Source organism: Ascidia mentula, chromosome 3, assembly GCF_947561715.1.
Source record: "Ascidia mentula chromosome 3, kaAscMent1.1, whole genome shotgun sequence".
In the NCBI taxonomy this organism is placed as follows: Eukaryota; Metazoa; Chordata; class Ascidiacea; order Phlebobranchia; family Ascidiidae; genus Ascidia; species Ascidia mentula.
The window spans coordinates 23,088,843-23,110,652 of NC_138568.1; the positions used below are offsets into that span (position 1 = coordinate 23,088,843).

General features: G+C 38.2%; 5 protein-coding genes and 1 long non-coding RNA gene across 7 annotated transcripts; 2 read left to right on the plus strand and 4 right to left on the minus strand.

Moving 5' to 3' along the window:
- The first annotated feature begins 770 nt into the window (after positions 1-770).
- On the plus strand, positions 771-2,383 carry LOC145895993 (uncharacterized). The gene is made up of 2 exons (XM_082984760.1): positions 771-1,235; positions 1,340-2,383. Exons 1-2 carry the CDS (start codon positions 771-773, stop codon positions 2,381-2,383), a joined length of 1,509 nt encoding a protein of 502 aa, XP_082840886.1.
- A 1,777-nt stretch (positions 2,384-4,160) lies between these two features.
- Positions 4,161-5,689, plus strand: LOC145894277 (40S small subunit processome assembly factor 1-like). Its single transcript, XM_082982813.1, has 2 exons — positions 4,161-4,591; positions 5,009-5,689. Exons 1-2 carry the CDS (start codon positions 4,196-4,198, stop codon positions 5,216-5,218), a joined length of 606 nt encoding a protein of 201 aa, XP_082838939.1. The 5' UTR covers positions 4,161-4,195; the 3' UTR covers positions 5,219-5,689.
- Positions 5,690-5,711: 22 nt separating this feature from the next.
- LOC145894275 (dual specificity protein kinase TTK-like) lies at positions 5,712-10,783 on the minus strand. 2 transcript variants are annotated; one of them, XM_082982812.1, is made up of 22 exons: positions 10,652-10,783; positions 10,116-10,230; positions 9,946-10,041; positions 9,707-9,813; positions 9,449-9,586; positions 9,294-9,344; positions 9,126-9,198; positions 9,014-9,067; positions 8,525-8,587; positions 8,411-8,464; positions 8,229-8,279; positions 8,070-8,170; positions 7,914-7,968; positions 7,781-7,836; positions 7,548-7,727; positions 7,334-7,488; positions 7,138-7,244; positions 6,793-6,947; positions 6,548-6,672; positions 6,382-6,462; positions 6,005-6,132; positions 5,712-5,845 (listed from the first exon to the last, which is right to left on the minus strand). In XM_082982812.1, exons 1-22 carry the CDS (start codon positions 10,710-10,712, stop codon positions 5,734-5,736), a joined length of 2,118 nt encoding a protein of 705 aa, XP_082838938.1. In that variant the 5' UTR covers positions 10,713-10,783; the 3' UTR covers positions 5,712-5,733. The 2 variants fall into 2 exon arrangements, with proteins under 2 accessions (XP_082838938.1, XP_082838937.1); XM_082982811.1 differs by having other exon boundaries at positions 9,428-9,586.
- Positions 10,784-11,318: 535 nt separating this feature from the next.
- Positions 11,319-14,336, minus strand: LOC145894476 (sorting nexin-4-like). The gene is made up of 3 exons (XM_082983084.1): positions 13,676-14,336; positions 13,116-13,407; positions 11,319-12,425 (listed from the first exon to the last, which is right to left on the minus strand). Exons 1-3 carry the CDS (start codon positions 14,266-14,268, stop codon positions 12,009-12,011), a joined length of 1,302 nt encoding a protein of 433 aa, XP_082839210.1. The 5' UTR covers positions 14,269-14,336; the 3' UTR covers positions 11,319-12,008.
- Positions 14,337-16,432: 2,096 nt separating this feature from the next.
- On the minus strand, positions 16,433-21,453 carry LOC145895994 (epidermal retinol dehydrogenase 2-like). The gene is made up of 7 exons (XM_082984761.1): positions 21,303-21,453; positions 18,040-18,218; positions 17,852-17,983; positions 17,582-17,694; positions 17,311-17,442; positions 16,697-16,813; positions 16,433-16,520 (listed from the first exon to the last, which is right to left on the minus strand). Exons 1-7 carry the CDS (start codon positions 21,451-21,453, stop codon positions 16,433-16,435), a joined length of 912 nt encoding a protein of 303 aa, XP_082840887.1.
- LOC145894661 (uncharacterized) lies at positions 18,517-20,875 on the minus strand. Its single transcript, XR_014401564.1, has 3 exons — positions 20,716-20,875; positions 19,848-19,941; positions 18,517-18,639 (listed from the first exon to the last, which is right to left on the minus strand). It is a non-coding gene; the product is annotated as an uncharacterized LOC145894661 (long non-coding RNA).
- Positions 21,454-21,810: the final 357 nt, after the last annotated feature.

Genomic DNA, 21,810 nt, shown 5'->3' on the forward strand with positions numbered 1-21,810 from the left:
AACGCATTTATTGTTAAGAATACATGTGTCGCAGCCCGGTGCACCGTCTACTAATGACTTGGTACGGACATTCAAAAGCACAGCGAGTGCACGTGCTCGCCGAAATGCTGATTCCGCCGCTTTAAGACTTCAACAACTTAAGCGACGATGTGCTTTAAAATCAAGAATGTTGGATCTTGAGCTTGAGCTCTCTGCAGCCCAGGACGATGTGGAATTGGCTGAATTCGCTGCGGACACAGTAAGTGAATTCGATTCACGTGAATCTACGCAAGGATGGGACTGCACGAAGGAAAGCGACTTGTTAGGTCAACCAAACTCCAGAGTACATGAATATGATTTGACACCATCTGATATGACGTCATTGATGGACAGTAGTTAAATGATGAATGTGAACTCGACAGACAAGCCACTTGCGGCAGGCAAGTTACAGGCTCCAGTCGAGCCTTCCAGTGTCCTCCCAGCGAAGACAGAAGGGTTTGGTCCAGCGGTTGTCACCAGCGCAGATGCCACTGGGGTCGGCACATTTGAGACGAGTCCTCTCAACCGAGCGTTGGGACCTCATAAAATACGTCCACAGGCGACTACCTCAGATTTGTACGTATTTGCTGAAACCGTGAAGCAAGGTTTTAACTTACCCAAACTGACGTTAGAGAAATATGACGGGATCCTCTTAATTATCACAAGTTCATAAACGATTTTGATTGACGTTGGGATACCTCTGTGAATTTTGCGCTGAAAACGCCCTGACTAACATTTTGGAATGCAAAAACATGCCTCCCGAATTAGGATACAGGGAGGCATTGGATATACTCCACAGGAGACATGGGAGATTAGACCTTGTTGTTAGAGCACATATGGACAGATTGACCAGTCGGCCGCCACTTAAAGACAACGACTTCAGAGGTTTGCGTTCTTTTCGAGCACAGGCTTCTGAGAGTTATAAACTGTTTAGTCAGTGGAACTGCCAGTACACACTTGATTTGCCACAAAACATTGAGGCCGTTGTACAACGTTTGCCACAAAACGCAATCAGACGATTTATCACAAAGTCATCCGAACTCCGTTTGCGGAATCGGCCAGTGACTTTTCAAACCTTGTTGGATCTTCTTGAACTGTTGGCAGAGGATAGTCTTTCGCCAATGATGAGGTTTGTTTCCGTCGACGAACATAAGTCAAAAGGTCAAGCGAGCATGAAAGGAAAGCCGCCCGAGCGAGTTGCAGCTACCTACTCAACGGTAACCAACGGTGTCTCAGCAGAGATTTTTGTGAATCACGACTCCCTCCGACCCACTCAAACCTGCCCCGATTGCGAAGCCTTAAATTTTTTTGGAAATGCGAGGTCTTCAAGAAACGGTCGCTCAAAGAACGCCACGCATTGGTACGTCGTAACAAGTTGTGTTACAATTGCTTTCGTCCCGACCATTTTGCGTTCGAGTGGACATTGAATCAGGTGTGTCGAGTAGAGGATTGTGGAAAATGGCTCCACACATTACTACATTGGACACATCCTACTGGTCCATCGGGCCAACGCACAAGTTCACCAGTGAAAGGCCACGGGGCCGGCGTGTCTGGGACGTCTGCTGCAACGCTCCGAGCCAGGTCTGTGCGTCTGAAAGTGGTGCCAGTGACTGTATTTGGTACGAATTCGGAGCCTTGCTTTACCCATGCATTTTTAGATGACGGATCGGATACTTCACTTTGTTCTGAGGTCTTGGCAAAAAGGCTGGGATTGCGTGGTGTGGAGGACAACTTAACGATAACCACCGTAAATGGAACGCAGACATTGCGCAGTAGTAAAGTTTCGTTATCAGTACAGGGTTTAAAGGAGAACGAACGATTTTTTATGGAAAACGTCATGGTCGTGCCCAAGTTGCCGAACTTACAGGGTAGCATTCCCACAGTAAATGATGTTAAGCGGTATCAGCACATCCGCGACCTTAAATTTCCTGTAATTGATTGTCCAGACGTTGACTTGCTCGTGCAGCCGATGTGTACGAGGCGCACGAACAACACGATGTTGTGCGTAGCCCTGTTGCTATACGCGCTGGGTTGGGTTGGTGCTTGTTTGGCCCAGGAAGAGAACATCGTAGACAGAAAGCCTGTATCAACTGCATGCATTCAGACACGGAACTACATCGCCAGTTGGATCAACTATACAGTAATGAGTTTCAGTAGAAAGGCCATCAGCGCCCGGGACTTTTACTTGATGACAAACGCGCAACTTCCATTATGGAGGAGAGTGTCATCAAAGTGGATGGACATTTACCAGATTGGGTTACCATGGAAGTCGCCCAAACCGAAGCTGCCATACAATAGAATTTTGGCAGAGCGACGCTTGCTACATCTAAAGCGGCGTTTTGAGAAAGATACCCAGCTTTTTTGAAAGTACAAAAAAAATAGAGGATTACGTAAAACAAGGGTTTGCGTGGAGAATACCCACAGACTGTTTGCCATGCAGGCTACAGAGCAAACATGGTACATGCCACATCATGCTACGGGCAGCAAATTTCGAATTGTTTTGTGCTGCTTCCCACAAGAGATCCTCTTTGAACGACAAGCTGTTGCAAGGGCCAGACCTTACCAATAGTCTTGTAGGAGTGCTGCTACGTTTTCGCCAGGAGGTTGTTGCCTTTGCGGCCGGCATCAAGGGCATGTTGTTCGAAAGGACTGTGATTCGCTACGATTTCTATGGTGGCCTGGTAGCGGTTTAAAACGCCCCCCTGTGGACTACCAAATGCTTGTGCATTTGTTTGGTGCCACCTCTTCGCCGAGTTGTGCAAGCTTTGCGCTAAGAAAAGCAGCGTTGGAAAAGAAGAACTTGTTTTTGACACTTGTTGAGAAGAATAAATTGTTTTACTACATGAAATCTACCTAACCAGCAGCACTTCTTTCACGTGACACAAGTTAACTATCAATTCAACAGAAAAGACATTCTGTTTATTTTGTTTGTAGAACTGAGACGCTTTAACAAAAAGCGAAACATGTTTTCTAAAACCAGAAGCGTGGACACAAAGTTGTTCTAGTAACATTTAAAATTGTTGAGAAGAATTTTTATATAGACGACTGTCTTAAGTCAGTGTCAACAATTGCCCTGGCCACTGAGCTTATCAAGGATGTAAGTGCCATGGGAGGATTTCATCATGTATACATTTTCATAGATGTCTTGTAATATTAAACCACATTGATTGATTTGTAGATAACAAACGGCGCCATACGATAACAGTGTCAGGATTTCCGCCTGACACTACCTCGGCTGGAATTAGTGGCCACATTAACTGCTGTCAAATTGGGAACAATGATTATTCAGTGCAGCTGATGTGACTTTCAAACGACTTTGCTGACCAAACGGCCAAGATTATTCATGAATTGGACTATGACGTAGACAATGTGTGGTTTTTGGTCTGATTCCACCACGGTGTTGCACTTGTAGCATCATGCATACTTAATTCTCCACACACGAACACAGACAAACCGAAGGCTGCAGACGGTGTTAAGCTTTCCTGTCGGAGCTCCCACGGGCTTTCTGGCATCCTGCTGGACAACCACGTTTTTCCTGTCTTTTTTGCTATAAAACGCCCTCCTAATAATCGTTCGCTCTCTCAGTCTCTCTCTCTCTCGGTTTGCCATTCGCGCTGATACGATCGCACGTTCTTTTAATAGTTAATTCGCTGCAATTCAGTCACGTGTTAAACGCGCTTGAAACAAATTAAACTTAAGCCACCTGGTATTGCAATCGTGCCTTTCAATATAATAAACAAGTCTGCCACGGAGTCGAACTTTGTTACCTATACAGCAAGAACACGCAAGCAAACTTAGATTCAGCAAAGCAGCGACTGGGAAATCATATTGGTACGCTGCACACTACATCCACAATTCTTCACGCCGCTTTCAGACCTGTGGAAAGGTCTGGTATCGCTGCTTTAACACTTAGCCCACTTTGTAAAGAAGACTATTGGAAAAATATAAATATTTACTCAGACTAAATGTAATTGGCATGACCGCATAATTTCGATTACCACTAAGGTTTTATCGCTACCCATTTCATTTCGCCTAATATATATATTGTTTATTTATACAGGCTCCATTCTCACAAAACGAAGTTATTTATAAATTACAATTTCTATGAGTGAGTTAGGATGGGACTTCACCTAAGAACAAGAAGTGTGTGTGCGTTTGTTTGTTTGAATGTGTGAGAATGGATGACCAGTTAAAAGAATTTTACTTTTCGCAAATTAAAGAAAAGTCCAAAGTGAAGCGAACTGAAAGTTCTGCACTGAATAAAAAACATAAAAACAGCGAACCAGGGCGGAATGATTCAAAATCGGTGGAAAAACAAAAACCAAAAGTTGAAGTCGTTGAGTTCAAACGGAATAAATCCGGCAAAAGGAAGCGTTTGGAAAGAAATTCCACAAAATGTGATGAGGTTCAATCAAAACACTTCAAACCTCAAAAGCTGTTGGAGCAATTACAATGGGACGTGACGTCATTCGGGTTACAAGGTTTTTCCAAGGATGAAAAACGTAGACTTGAGGAGGAGAGGGCTGTGAAGCTTGGAGCGAAACCAAGGAAACGCCCTTATGTTAATTACAAAGTAAGTTGTAGTGGCGTTTTGCAATATTTCAATAAAACAAATGTGTTTGGATATATTAGAGCTGTGATCGCCAAATATAATGGGCCTGCACAGTGGGGTAATCCTGCCTTGCTATGCGAAAGCATGGCATTACTTCTTCGCTGTTTGGATATATATAGTTATTATTTGGTATGCTCTAATTATTATTCTGTCTCAAATGGAATCTCCCTTATTTGTTGTCAAGAAACTGAATATTTCTGGTATAAGTGTTAAATGCATAGTAATGAATTATTTACTGGGAAAACTTCAATAAAATGTCTGATCTTAGTTATTACAATATTATTTGTCCAAATATTTTGTTTCTTGTCAAAAGAAATGTTGAAATTTTGAACAAAATCCAATAAGTTTCTTAAACTAATGTCAATTTCTATTATATAGCTTTTGATGGAGGAAAGAAAAAAACAAAATATTAAAACTCAAGATGCCAACGATTCATCGAAATCAAAGAAAAATAAACAAAAGACTAAAAGCAGAAGTGTATTTTGGCAAGATTCAATCAAAACCAAAACTTTTGGCCAAGTTGGAAATTTTCAAAATGGAGTTCTTAAGATATCGAGTTTTAATGTAAAATCTGTGAAGCAAAAATGATGTACTTGAATATCTTCTGATGTTGAAACTGCAGTAAATGAGTCTTTCAGTCACAACTTGGATATAATATGCACTTTTATTAAAACTGCAAATAGCTGTCGGTGGTGTTTGTTTTATTTTTTATTAGAATCGGGAAAAAATATTTTTTGCAAAGCTGGCAAACGTTAATACAGTCCACATACAAAGTAGTGATGTGTTGCGCCAGATCCGGCCGGATATTGACCAATTTTCAATATCCGGACCCGGCCGGATAATACACTTAATATAACCGGATAGTTGGGAAAGCATTTTTGTCCTAAAAGCGGACAAACATTGCCCACGTTTATTTATTCCACTCATGACAGGCTAACCTTAACATAGCATTCTGTTTGGCAATCAAACATTTTTGCCATAATACACGAATCGGTGTTAACAAATTGCCGGATCCAAATTATCCGGCCGGATTTGATTAATAACTATCCGGATCCGGCCGGGCCGGATAATTTGGAACTGGGAACATCACTAATACAAAGACATTAAGAATATTGTACAAGCTGGGTCACACTTGGTCGCTTCTTTGGATCTCGAACTAAACAACTTTGGACGATTTGCATCAATCGTTTGTCAGAATATTGCGGAAACTCTATCCTGTGACAAAATAAGCTGATAATTTCCTGCATTATTCTGTACATATTTATTTAAAAATAGTGTTGGCACTGATAGTGGATTTCAAATAACTGCAACGTGTTTAAGTGCAACTCTAACAGTGGAAAGACATGAAGCTTAAACACCAGAGCAATGCTGTACCGTGTGTTGGGGTTGGTTATCGCAGACAACTTCCTCAGTTGGTGGTTGATGTGCTGGAAGGGGGTTTTCCCATACATCATCAAATACAAAATACAACCAAGAGACCAAACATCTGCTCGTGGGCTGATCTGTGGAAAGAGATCATCACCCATCACTTGATTTAACAAAATAAGTCATGATGTGTTCAGTTTGTTCCATAATTGAAAAAGCAAAAGTCATTGGTACAACTACAGCTTTAAAACAATAAACATTGTATGTTAAAGTTATCATAAAAAATCTCTTTAATTTTTACAAATTTAAAACAAAATATTACTTGAACTGAAATACAAAATGTCTGATTTGAAGATTAAAAATGATACAGAGCGTTGTGGACTTACTTTGAATTTATTTTCCATTCCATCAATGTCACCAGACATGTCAACTATGGCTTCAGGTGCCATGTAGTTTAAAGTACCAACCTAAACACAATTTGTTGTTAATGAATACCAGCAAAAAAACGGAAACTTATTGCTTTTTTAGAAACCAAGTAATATTTTTTTATACCATGGTGTCTTTATACACACTTGTGACATCTGATTGGATGGAATTCGCAATTCCAAAATCAATAAGTTTAAGGTTTCCTTTCACTAAAAGAAAGTTTGCTGGTTTCAGGTCAAGATGAATTATGTCTGAGGAAATAATAAATGTTTTGTTGCAAAACTGTAAAAAAGCAAATTAGCTGCAGACAATTCCAATTTCTCTATTTCTCAAAAAACTTGTTTTGAATTCCACTAAATCCCATATGTTACCATGGTGATGAACAGCGTTGACAGCTGCCAACATTTTCTTCCAGAAATACCAAACTTCATAAGATTCAAATTTGCTGTTGGAACTTTTAATTAATTTTGACAAATCTGTGGATCCACATTCCATCACAATATAAAGGTCGTCACCATGCAGCTCACTGTTAGAAAGATAACTTTTCTGACAATTTTTTCCACACACATAAAGGACAAAATGCATTTTTAGCAATTTCTACATAAAATTCTGAAGCAAATTTGCAGTAAAAGATGTCAATTAACAAAGTTGGAGTTAAAACAGCTTAAAAATTGGTTGTACATTCAGATAGGACCTTATGTCACCAACTAACTTACTACGTGTAGAGATGAACGATGCTTGGGTTGTTTTGAAGTTTTTCAAGGAATTTTACCTCATCCAAAAATCCTTGTTTAATTGAGGCCTCACAATTCTTTAGCTTTACCTTAAAAAAAATAAAACAGGCAAAATATGAAAGTTACTGCAAAGCTTTGGAATGTTTGGTTAGATTTGAATATTGCAGTTACAACTTACATGTTTTACAGCTTTTGTTACTTTCGCTTCAATATCAAATACTTCTAGAACTTTGCTAGAACCCCCTTCTCCGAGCACTTTTAACACTAAATATAACTTTCCTTGGATATTTAGAATATCCGCTCCACGCAGAAAAATCGAAACTTTGTCAGATTCTAAAACAATTGCAACATTCTTATATAATATTGATAAATTTATCGGTCAATGAAGTTACCATTGTGTTGTGGCATGTTTGGTGGTGATGCAACTAAGCATGTCGCTGAAGTTTGTGGTAAAGATGTGACATGTGGCACAGAAGTGTCGGTGCTTGCCAATTGTATTGTATTGGAATTAATAGAAGTAGCTGGTGGCACTTGTTCTGGTGTGGCATGTGACAGTAAAGGCTTTCCACAAGCTGTGAGAACATACACTTGAGATACATGCCACCAATTTATATAAACATGTCACCTTCTGTTAATGGGACAACTAAAAGTCCAGAAGATTCCCCCAATCCAAGAGCATTTCTGTCAAAAGAACATTAATTGCTTCTTTAATCAAAGCAATCTAGGAAAAGCTTTTTTTTCAGAAATAACTTTTATACTTTTGCAGAGAACAAGGGATTCTTCTTGGTCTGTTGGAGTGGTCTTGCCGCAAACCTATCAACAATACACATAAATTCACCAAAACCAACACTCCACGGTTCACTGCTTCCATGTATAATCATTATATTAACAGCATTCGCTACAATTTGACACACCGTGGTTATGTTGGGACGATGTCATCAGTTTGTGTTCAGATAAAGGTTGATGGGAAGGATGATGTTTCCTTGCTAACGACTTCGTAACTGAAAATGACAACCTGACAAAAACACAGAGGTTTGTACTTGAAATTATTTCCTCCAATAGGATTCCTATACCTTGGTGGGGATGGAGTGCTTATGTTGTGGTTCCACTTAACGTTCTTCAACCTTTCAACAAATGCACTTCTTGAAAATTAATATGTGTTTAAAAATACCAAATATATGTGGAAAAAAAGCCAATACCAAATATATTTAACAAAATTTTTAATAAGCTATTTTTTTTTACAAACTTTCCCTACTTGTTTTTTTGTAAAGGTGTTTTAAAACCTGGAGTTTCCCTGGGAGTTTCGGGTCTGGTTAAAAATGTTTGGAATGATTAAAAAATACATGCTTTGAAAAAAAGCAAATCTCACATTTTGTTTTTCTGCAACGGCGTCTTCATGTTTGCTTCACAAATATTTGAAAATGTTGGAGGTCTAAGAAATTTTAAAACTGTTAGGTTTATGAAAATTTATCCAAACCGACAACTACATGTTAGTAAAATATTTAAAATAGCTGTATAGACATCATATCTTGTCTGTTCGTTAAATTATGCATCAACTGTTAAATACTTGGGTACAAAATGGAGTTAATTACTTGAAATAAAAAAGCAAAAGCTAATATGCTATTAATCATGTTACCTAGAGTAGATGTTTCGAACATTAAGAGTAGAAAGTACTGGTGATAAACGCAGTTGCTGTTCGAAATGTCTACTCTAGTTAACATGAATAGCATATTAGCTTTAGCTTTTTTATTTCAAATAGTTAAATAACTACACAAGTTCTGTGAGGTGCAGACAGCAAACAGATTTATGATTTGAACCATGTTTATAGAACTGCATAGAAGTTCTGCTCAATTCATACCTTGGACTTTCAGGAATGTCCAATGCCTCCAATCCTCTGTTTAAATGAGTGGTTCTAAAAATGTGCAACAAATTTTATTGACAGAAACATTATCACCACAAAACTAACTAACCTTAATGGAGAATTGATGCAAGTGTCGGTTAACGAATGTTTGTTTGATGGAAGAATTTGATTTTCAGAATCACCTAAAAATATCAACATTTTATAAAATAATTCGTCCTTGAGTATAGAAGTAACTATTAAAAAAAAGTTATTCGTAAAAACAAAACTTTAAACGAACCAAATTCAAGCTTGGCAACTTTGACTTTTCGTGAAGAAAAGTTTGTTTCCCCTGAAAAACAAAAGATCACTAACATATTCACTACCCAAATGTAACAATGTAAAATGTATGCTAGTTTTTAGAACAGTAACCACCTGTTTGTCCCAACAACTTACTCTGAAACATTTCCTCACATTTCACGCCAAGGTCAGAGCTCCCATTGTTGAGTCGAACAATTGCATCATGAACCACATTGCATTGTGGGAGTATTGTGCTTGCAAACTCCAAAATCTTTTTTGCTTTTTCTGGACGTCCTAAATTTTTTAGGGTTGCGACACAGCCAATTCATTTTTAATTATGAAACATATTGATAAATGTCAAGCATAGCTTTTCATCAAAACAAGCATAACTCATGTTTGTTAAAACAATCTTACCACAGTCCAGCTCATACTGTGCAAACGCAACATGAATGAATGGTACTCTTCTACAAGTATTGATGGCAAAACGAAAAGCAACTTGTGCGTCTTGTTTGTTGCTTTCACTTGAAGAAACAACATATGATTAGAACCAAAGTAAAACATGTAAAGTACAGAAGTGTTTCATGCTAATACATGACAATGCTGACACTGTAGTTGGCTCGATTTTGCCCTTGAATGTAATCAATAAAACATACTTCACAAACAAAGCTTCCTGTGCTAGGATTCTGGCATACGTCTCACTTTTTCTGTTTGCTTCAGGGTCAAGATGTTTCTTGGCTTGGTAAAAAAACCTCAAAAAAAAGTTTTGATGTTATTCTTATGAGATATATGCAGTTTTCTTTGGGATTATTGTTGAATGACGTACTGCTTTAGGATTTTCTTTTTTTGCATCCCATTATCCAACTTGAGGCAATCTTGCAACACAAAACTCCATTTCTCTGGGTCACATCCAAGCTCTGATAATTTGCATGCTACACCATCTGCATACAAGATTGGGAAATCTACTCAAAAAAGAAAAACCTAGCTAGTGCATCAACAGACAAAACTTTGCTAATCAAAACAAGTGCACAAATAATTCCCAAATACAGCTTTTCCAATTCGAATCTCCAAACATTTTTTTAAATTTTGCAACCTATGCAGGGGCCAGAGGTTCCAATCTGTACCGGTAAAATAGTTGTATTTCAATCCTTAAGATTTTTTCTTATTTGAAAAATTGTCATTTCAATCACTAAAAGCAACCGATTACTTACACAGATCAATAAACCAGGTTATGGGGATTTTAATCAAGGTTTTTATGCGTATTTGCGCCTCGGTTTGTGACATTATTATTGCAAACTAATCCCCTATTTTATTCCCATAATCCAGTTGTTTTGACACAGCTATCATTATTACCGTTTGTACCTGAAACATTCTGGTTATTTGTGTTTTCTTTATCACCACCGCTTTGATTTTCTTTGACCATTTCGCCGACTTGACAACTGAAATAAAATTACATAAACGAACATTTCAGAAACAAAATTAAGCAAAAAAAAGAACATTTGAACATCCGCGCCGCGTTCATAGAAATCAAACATTAGAATTTCTCATTTTTTTTCTGTTTGTGATCCCTTTGAAGTCCGCGACTACCGTTTTTGAGTTTTTGTCGCTACATCATTTATTCTGGGCTTTCGTTGGCAACAAAATCTTATTTGTAGCAGGGTTGGCCGGTAATTTTTGCGTTTGTTCGCCATTTATTAGTTCCAAATTCATAGTTGTATATGGCGCAATGCTACATACCGAATTCTGTTGGACTACTGGTACTGAAACTTGTTTCAATGAGAGGTAAATTTTCTTGTTTGGAATTTCATGAAAGAAGTGAGAAGCCCTTATGTGACGCCAAGTTGTGAAACGCTGCAATAAAGATTGGTCGCCCATAGAAAACCTGTACTATCTGACCTACTTATCTTAGGCTATCTACTGTTAAAAACAACATATTTATATTGCTTTGTATCGTAAAGCCTTTTTCACTTGGCTATACGTGACCTGCACTTCATTATAAACTTCTTCCTGGTCGAATTATAGTTAGAAGTTGTGTTTACTTTGGTGAACTACATGATAAGTTTTATTCAGGTCAATCAACAAAATAACAGTTAAAAAACACCAACTAGCAAATGGATGCAAGAATTGCACATAAATCAATATTTCGTCACATATTTCATACAGATTTATAAAAGGTAACATTTTCAATATATTTAGCATACATTTACATCTTGAAAGGTTGTCTCAAAAACTTTTTTAAATATTTTTATTTTATTTGTGATACTTATTATTCTGAAAATTTTACATTGTAGATCAGTTACAAGTGGGAATGACAAAAACATTTGAAGACAACATTTGTAATAAAGCAATCAGTTTATAAAAAAAATTGCACTTGCTTAATTGCGTATTCGGTGATCTTAATCAACACACAACTGAACAATGGGAACGAGTCAAGAAATACAATCTACGCCACTAAAAGGCATGGTGGGACAACACAACCAGATAATTAGTGTAGAATCAAGAAATACTTTTTCAGTTCACAAACTATATACGAAAAAACATAGTGAGTTCATTTTGAAATATTATTTGAAGTGAGGGCATTTTTTTTACTTATCCATGTAATACTGAACTGGTAGATATGTGTTTATACTTACAATTCTGTTTTTTTTTGTAATGACACAAATTAAATGGTTGCAAACTATCTTCTATATGAAATGTTTACAATGGCATCAGAAAATATTTATGGCTGAGTAAGTTCTGCAAATGGTATCTTTATTCTGGACCAGATAGCAATTCCTTCTTTATTGATCTTAATCTGCAAGATCACATAGTTGGTCAAAATTTCTTTTAAATCCACAGTTTTATGTGATTTAAAGATTTCAATTTCTTTCAAGGCTTCATCTAGAAATGCCCTGGCAGAAGATTTACTCTTTTCCAAGTTATCCTGTGATTCTGCTATACTCTTGTCAAGTTGTTCAATCTTGCTTTCAAGTTGCTCTTCACGATCAGCTCCCATTAGTCGTGCTTTCATCCCACTGAATGTGAAAGTATTCATCTTACCACTGAGTGCTTGCTTCTTTTCAGCTTCCAGATTATGAATCTGATTGTCGTACCATTCAACATCATATTGGAGGGCTTCATGGCGTTTGCATAACACCTAATATAAATATACTTCCTTCACAATAGCATAGGGCTCAATTTTTCGGTTGAATGAGCGCATGCATGCATGTGGTGTTGTCATGGAGAATTTTGGGGTGTTTGGGAGTTGGGACAGTTTTAGTGGGATTTGGGGCTATTTCAATCAGGGAGTTACTTGTTGGTGGGTGTTGTTGAAAAAAAAACATGGTGAAAATGGAGCACAAAACTCAGGCTGTATTTGTGGAAAAATGAATTATTTAAGTGGCCGATCATTTGTGATTTTGTGTAAGGTCCATCCCATATCTACAAATTTGGATCAAATTAGTCACTAGAAAAATGGTTTAGCCGCCCCCGGGGTTTGGAAACAAAAGATGGAGTTGGATTTTGCAGAAAAATGAATTGTTCAACTGCCCATTCATTTGCATTTTTCCAAACTAAGTTCAACTCTTCTCTATGCAATGGCATCAAAATCAGTTGCTGAAAAAGTGCCAAATCACATTCATAATGGGGACACAGTTTGTAAAGAATTGTGTTGAGTCTTAACAGATTTGTTAGTCCTAATATGTTTTACTGCTGTTTACATGGTTCCTGCTACTCCCCTCCCCCAAAGAATAAAAATTAAAAACATCATCTTATGGCTTTAACATGATAAAGAGATCTAATGTTGCTGCACATGTTTCTTGACAGACAAAATTTATTTTATATTTACCTTCAAAGAGTCACAGAAGTAAAGATATTCCTTTAAATTTTCAGCAAGAAGATCCTCTTCATCAATTAAAGTGTCAATGGATTTCCCCAACATTTCCACATCATTTGCAGCTTTTTGTAATGAACCATGTAGTGGTTCTGATTCCAGCAATGCCCATTCCTTAAACACCCGCTCATAGTTACCATGGATTTTGTAAATTCCAAATATGCGCTCAGCAAGTTTTGCTCGAACACGCAGAAGATTGGACAGAGCAGTTTGGAGTTGATTTGCATAACATTTCAGTTGATCAAATCTTAACAAACATTTTAAAACATCATTCTGAAATAATACCATTATTTCCTAGCATTTGGTCTAAAATTCAAAATTCTTATTTGGTAGAAAAACAGGTCAATATTATCTGCAGTATGGGCCAGTATTCTTCTTCTCCAAACTATTCTTATACCAAACTATTGATATAAGGAAAAACTGGGGATTCTTATATCTTTAAATGCTTTGTTACATTTCCAATCATAATTGAATTTACAACAAGTGCTAAACAAACCCAAATGAATGATTATTACCTTATGTCTGGTTGTTTTACACGAAGTGAAGCATTCACTTTCCTTAGCCATGAATCAGACTTTGCCTGGTAGTCAGTTGCCATGACAACTTCTTTCCATTCCTCTGCCTTTACAATGAAATGTTTTACAATTTCATCATTGCCAAGCTTATTGTGAGTGGCCAAGCGATGAAGAAATGACTCGAGCCCGGCACGACGTCGCTCAAGAAACTCAACATCAAAGGTGTCAACAGCAGTAAGTTTGTTCCAAATAAAGTTAGCACGTTTCTCTGGTAGGGGTGGCACAATAACTGATGGATAAATTGCAAGAAGATAGTTACGTAACAATTCAAATTCGCTGTATCTTCGCCATAATGACGTGACATCCTCATAAACAGAACTGCCTGAATCTTGGGGAGAAGTCTCAATCAAATAAACAACAAATGTGTCCTGCATCTTAAGCCCAGTGATCTGGGTTCGTTTCTCAGGGTCACTTACAGTTATTTTAAGGTTATTCAGCACTGTTGGAGAACTTGGAACAATTTTCTCCCCACCAGGATTTGAGATTTCAATTCCTTCTTCTTCGAAAATATCATTGTCCTCTGAACTGCTCATGGTGTATCGGACTGATAGCAAACAAGCAATATATCGTTTATATTTGCTAAATGTGCATCACCCTTACCTATGCTAGAAAAGACAGGATGATCATAGAATTCCTTTTAAAACATATTGTTTACTAAAACTTGCACTTATAGGACCACTGTTAATACATTCACGATTACAATTAAGTTATGCAAAAATTCCCCAATTGGGGGTAGAGGTTGTGATACTGAAAGTGGGCCAAAGCAATTCCTCCACACCAAGCAGTGTTGCCACATTTTTTTGACCAAAAGCGCCTAATTTATTGTTTCAACACGCCCAAAAGCGCTAATTTCTGCAAAAACAACAAGCCCAAATGCGCCCAATGTTAATGAAGTTTACACACATCAGTTACGTACACCAATGGTCATTTTATGCTTATGGTTCAACACTTAAACCGTAAACTAAGACCGTGAGCAGGACGCAACACCTGTAACACTCATTATTTTGATCACAGTCGTCTTCGCAATATGATTATGACGTCATATTTCGTTGTGTGGTCAGTTTGCAGTATTTTAAATACGGCTGAAACAGCGTTTTGTTACCTAATTAATGAGTTAATTATCAAATTTTTAAATTTTTTAAACACGCCCAAATGCGCCCAAAGCGCAAGGTGCAATAAAATAGCGCAAACACCCAAGACAACACGCCCAATTGGGCGTAAAAAGCGCCCAACTGGCAACACTGACACCAAGCGCCACCGTTATCATTTCGGCGAAACAAAAAAAAGAAAATCCGTAATGTCGTGACGCATCACTACACACAATTACATATTGCAAAACGACAACGTCCTAAACTCAGTACAGCATAAATAGCGATACAAAATTAGCTTTAAATACCAATTAATGCAATATTCGAACGAAACAACTTTACGTCCGATCAGATGGAATATGACATACAGCGTACGTACGGCCTACGATGTAAGGTGCACATTCAAGACGACATGTTTGATCAAAAGTTTGAAAATGTTCCGAACTGACGAATTTTTTTTTAATTGCCTTAAATGTAGCCCAGGACACGTAGAACAAGATGCCAATGCGTATTTTGGGCACTCATAGCTTATATTCCTACGAAACGACTTTACGTCCACAGCGTACAGCCTAGGATGTAAGGTGCACATTTAAGTCCACATGTTTGATCTAAATTTAAAAATGTTCCGAACCGACGAATTTTTTAAAATTACCTTAAATGTAGCCATGTGGACTTGAATGTGCACCTTACATCCTAGGCGTACGTTGTGGACGTAAAGCATTTGGTTGGAATATGAGCTATGAGTGCCCAAAATACGCATTGGCATCTTGTTCTACGTGTCCTGGGCTACATTTAAGGCAATTAAAATAAAAATTCGTCAGTTCGGAACGTTTTCAAACTTTTGATTAAACATGTCGACTTGAATGTGCACCTTACATCCTAGGCTGTACGCTGTATGTCATATTCAACCTGATCGGAAGGAAAGTTGTTTCGTTCAAATATTGCATTAATTGGTATTTAAAACTGATTTTGTATCGCTATTTATGCTGTACTGAGTTTTTATGTTGTCGTTTTGCAACATGTAATTGTGTGTAGTGATGTGTGACGACATTTCGGATTTTTTTTTTTTCATTTCGCCGAAATGATAACGGTGAAGCGCTGATGGTGTGATTGTTACGTCTCGGTTGTAATCACTACTCAGTCAAGCGCAGGAAAAACTAAATTACTGTCGTGGTTTTAGATCAAAGTGTGATGAAACAACATTTGCACAGGTTTCTGACTCGACAGCCTCTATATAGTTATATCTGCAGTTTTTGCTAAAAAATGAAATGATACGATTGAATCTTTTTCTAACACCGGCAAATTCCCGCCTGTGGGAAAATGTGGCTTGTTGCCGTTTAAAGAACGCCGTTCACGCAGTTAAACGGAATTTGAATGCACGTTTTTTATTCCGGTGGTGACTAAAAGTCTGTTAGAGAGGGCGCTATGTTGGCGAGCCTTCACATCCCTGATAACTTCATGTTTTATTTACACAAAACCCACCGACTTAATTATTATAAAATACGCACGTAATTAAATTTTTGCAAAGTGTCCCATATTATAGGATTTGTAAAATATAAGTTTCCCTGTAATTTGTAAATTCAAATTAAATTTTTCGTTTGCACGAGAGTTATTTATTTCTTCCTTGAAAGGAATCCATGCTATCTGAAATTCCGAATGCTTTTCCCGCATAATACGTGGTTATGAAAGGTACAAGTCTAAAAATACAAAATGGAATTGGTAAAAATAGCCGTGGTTGATTCAATTAGTATCATAACTTAGTTGGAATTGATACTGGCTGATTCATGAAAGTTATCCTTGGCAAAGGATTGGGATTTGCTACCGGGATGATTATTAATAAAGATATTATAGTTACTTTCAAACAGGGGTTTACCCTCTCATATAGTGGAGGAAGTACAGGAATCTTGGCATATAAACCACATCATAGTTCCTTAAAACTGCATCGACTATTTTTTCCACTGCATAATCCGCTTTAATCATAGGGAGGTAACTGCAAAAATTGTACAAACGTAGCTTCTGATCTTGGGTGTAGTTACTATGGTAACCAAACAGTATGGGAATACCAAACCCAACTGCCAGAGCAGGGTTTCTCAACTCGGGGTATGCCCCCTGGGGTCCACAGCGACAAATCAAGCCCGGGACTTTCCCACACAATAATAATAGCGATGAAACTAAATTTGTCTACCCCTAATAAAACCTTCAAAACTTTTATTGGTTGTGGGCTCCACAATATAACGACCGCGGATTCCACCGAGTTCTGAAACTGTGTTATAGAGAAACCATTTCTTTGTACGACCACTCCATTCATGTTGTGACATCATAATTGACAACATGTTAATTGGGCCCATGTTTTCCTACTGCTTTTCCTTTTTGCAATTAGGCTTTATCAACATTTCTTATCGATATTAATCGAGCAACTTTACAATCATCGAACGGAGCATGCGCGGCTCCTGCAGAGGATGAAACTAAACAAATTCTGCAACTCACGGAGTTCCGACGCCTCTAAACATTCCAGTGTCGATGTAATACGGACAAACTAGGGTTGTTTTAACGCCATTGCATCCGTTGTATTTAAGTTCCATGTACAAGGCATCGGTCAAGCCCACGGCTGCGAACTTGCTAAAAGTAACGATTAGTGCTGGGGTATACATTTGTGCCAACACAGGATTGCTCGGTTCCGGCCCCATTCCAAGTTATTTATCACAAACCTTGGCCATTCTATAGTTTTAGTCTGTAGTTTAAGTTATTCCAGAATTACCTTGCTGAATAATCCGATTGTCCAGGTAGACCGAATATACCAGCTCCACTCGCTATTGTTACGACATGTCCATTGTCTCTTTGAATCATCCCAGGGAGGAAAGCTTTAAGAGTCTGAAAAACGACACAATCCTTTTTATATCACCAAGTGTGCACAGGCGTTAACAAGCGTTGCTCCCTCAATCTTGGCATTATGGTTTGTCAGTTCTTACACATACAAGATTCAACGCATATTCTTAAATATTCTTAAAACATTTGTTAAAAAAAATACCCAGAAGTGCGCTATGGCATTGACTTCCATTGTTTTGACAATGAGTTCGTCGCGACATTCTAGAAACTTCTTTCCAGTAACGATTCCGGCGTTGTTGATGAGAATGTCAACGCACCCGACTTCCTCTTCAACCTTTCACATAATTTCACGTGAGTTTTTACTTACTCACCACTGGGTGATGTACTCACTTTCTCGGCGACTTCATACACTTTACGTCGGTCTGTGATGTCACAGACGTACGGGTGCCATTGTGACGACATCTTTGTTTGTTTCATGACGTCACCGGTATTTGAGAGTCCTTCTGTTGAGATATCCCAACCGACCACTGAGCATCCAAGCTTGGCAAACTCCACGCTCAGCTTCTGGCCTGGAAGTTATTTTCTTTCAATGGACCTCGGGTCCCAAACAAAACAACAAGGAATCGGCGCCACACGCTTTTCATAAACTTTTAACATTGATATTTTACGTATCACTGTTCGATAATTTTGTGTCTGTATATGAAGGTTTCAATCTAGAAACCACAATAAGAATTAGAACGGATAAAATACTGACGTTTCATGTTTTAATCGTTTATTTTTAGGATAACAGGGAAATATCCCGCGGCAAAGGCTATTGTAGTCGTTGTATTTGTGCAAATATCCATCCAAGGATTTGTCCTACGTTAAGGACCTATATGGGTATTAGATAGGAGAAATCCTGTGTTCAAGGCCCTCGGCTGTAATGCATCTAGCGACTGTTCCGCTTGTTTCCCAATGACCGTTGATGGGTCTTGTGACTTACATAGGGACCTGGAATTCTACAAAGTTGAAAAAAAAAATTGCTCCTGGATGAGACTGTACAGAGCAAGGACTTTTTGGGCCTCCTGGAAGATCATATGACCAACAGGGGGGTATACCCAGCCCTTGGGGGAGGGCATAGACACTTTTTCAGCAACTAAATTTAATGCCATCGCATAGAGAAGAGTTGGAACTTACAAAAAAATGCAAATGAGTGGGTAGTTGAACGATTCATTTTTCTGCAAAATCCAGTTCCATTTTTGGTTGCTCTTTTAACCAAAATATTGAGTAACCAGGGGGGCAAATGGCCCTAGGGGGGTGGCTAAACCATTTTTTCGGATACTAATTTTGATCAAAATTTGTAGATATGAAATGGATCTTTCATAAAATCACAAATGATTGGACACTTAAACGATTCATTTTGCCACAAACACAGCCTGGTTTTTTTGCTGCATTTTCAACATAAATTTCAGCAGCACCCACCAGCAAGTTACTACCTAATTGGAATAGCTCAAAACCACACTAAAACTGCCCCAAACACCTTAAAATTCGCCATGACAACAGCACGCACATGTGCGCTCATTCAACCGTAAATTTAACTTAATTGCGTCACTGCTTTGCTTGGTGATGCATGACTTTGCATTGTGACACAGGTCTACACGGTGGGCATTTCCCAGCACCAAAACTAATTTTCATAGAAATACCAATATGCGTCCTTCAATAGGAGGCCAATGCACCAGATTCCCAATTGGCCTAAGCCGCAAAGTATATGGGACATTCACCTATCACAATGTGAAGTTTCACACCTGGTTGATCATCGATACCAGAGTTATGGCTGTTTTACCAACACCCCCCAAAACAACAGAAAATGGCCTTATCAGCAGGGCTACAAGCAGTACAGCTAATAGGCAGAAAATGATGCCACCGACCTTAAGCGGTTCACATAAATTACACCGAAACATCATGCACCAGTCATGGCAACACCCATTTGTATGCACACATGCTCAATGACACAACAAAAGTTTCAATTAATCAATATTCGAGGCTAATTAGTCACATGCATAATGGTAAGAAATCATGGCTATCTCCAAAGCATGAAAATAACATGAAAAAAGTGCTGTTAAGTGGCCTACAAGACCTTGCAAAGTGTTTTGTATTGAAATTTAATGGCCCAAACACAATTAGGAACTACTGTACATGTCAACAAGTGCAGTACATACAGGAAATACATTGTTGGTTGCGGCAGTTTCAGCAGTGGGTTTATTGGAATCCTTTCGTATGAAGTATCACCCACCGGCATTGGACCACTTCTTTCTGTGGCAATAAATACAGTACTTAGGCCACAAAATAATTATATTTTATGTATTATAACTAAACAAGATGAAATAGCCTTTAATTCAAGATTTTGCAAAATAGGTCAACAAAAGAATGGATGCTGTGAAAGACAGCACATGCAACAAATGCCATGACGAATGAACAATACATTGCAAAAACTATGTGTTATAAATGACTCAAAATGTGTTGCAGAATGACAATAGAGGAAATGCATGCATTTTAAGCTATATTTCAAGTTGCTTAAAAGCTGAAAGTCAAGCAACAGACCCCATACTTTATGTACATTAGGGCATTGAAAAAATTCATTTTTGTCACTAGGTGGCGACTGATGACTGGAGCTGGTTTAAAATCCTCCCATGATGTTTACCTTACATAAATAAACATATTTCAGTGTAAATTTAATGTCTATTTCACCATTTAAAAAATTTGACATTTCGCCTTAAGGACCTATATGGGTATTAGATAGGAGAAATCCTGTGTTCAAGGCCCTCGGCTGTAATGCATCTAGCGACTGTTCCGCTTGTTTCCCAATGACCGTTGATGGGTCTTGTGACTTACATAGGGACCTGGAATTCTACAAAGTTGAAAAAAAAAAATTGCTCCTGGATGAGACTGTACAGAGCAAGGACTTTTTGGGCCTCCTGGAAGATCATATGACCAACAGGGGGGTATACCCAGCCCTTGGGGGAGGGCATAGACACTTTTTCAGCAACTAAATTTAATGCCATCGCATAGAGAAGAGTTGGAACTTACAAAAAAATGCAAATGAGTGGGTAGTTGAACGATTCATTTTTCTGCAAAATCCAGTTCCATTTTTGGTTGCTCTTTTAACCAAAATATTGAGTAACCAGGGGGGCAAATGGCCCTAGGGGGGTGGCTAAACCATTTTTTCGGATACTAATTTTGATCAAAATTTGTAGATATGAAATGGATCTTTCATAAAATCACAAATGATTGGACACTTAAACGATTCATTTTGCCACAAACACAGCCTGGTTTTTTTGCTGCATTTTCAACATAAATTTCAGCAGCACCCACCAGCAAGTTACTACCTAATTGGAATAGCTCAAAACCACACTAAAACTGCCCCAAACACCTTAAAATTCGCCATGACAACAGCACGCACATGTGCGCTCATTCAACCGTAAATTTAACTTAATTGCGTCACTGCTTTGCTTGGTGATGCATGACTTTGCATTGTGACACAGGTCTACACGGTGGGCATTTCCCAGCACCAAAACTAATTTTCATAGAAATACCAATATGCGTCCTTAATGTTAATGGTCACTATTACTGAAACCATCAACATATTCAGTTCATAGAAATCTGTTACTCCTCACCTAATCCGCTCCCTGCCCCGGTGATGAGGACGATCTTCCCGCTAACATCCTTCTTCTCAGGAGGAACAAAGAACCGGAAGATTGAAACAATCCAGCAGTAAAGACCCCAGAAAAGTCCGGAAAGCAATTCCCCACGTGACCAGTTTCCCATTACGTCATCCGTTTCACGTCACTAAGTCCGTATTAAATGGAACGTTTCACTACAGTAGACTCATAGGTTTTACGATAGAGAAACCCCCTCAGACTTTTATTGACATGTACATAAGGCCACTTGTAACCTCCTGTAAAGTATTACGACCACTTGCAACGTCATGTAAAGTATTATGGCCACTTGTAACCTCCTGTAAAGTATTATGTTTAATATAACATTTCAAGATAACCCATACAATGCTAGAAAACTTCAAGCAGACGTTCCGATTGTTTTCTACAACCATTATGTTTAGAATTTCTTCTGGCACAATAAAAACGTAACTTTATTAACTGACGTTTCACCTGTTATCCAACAAGG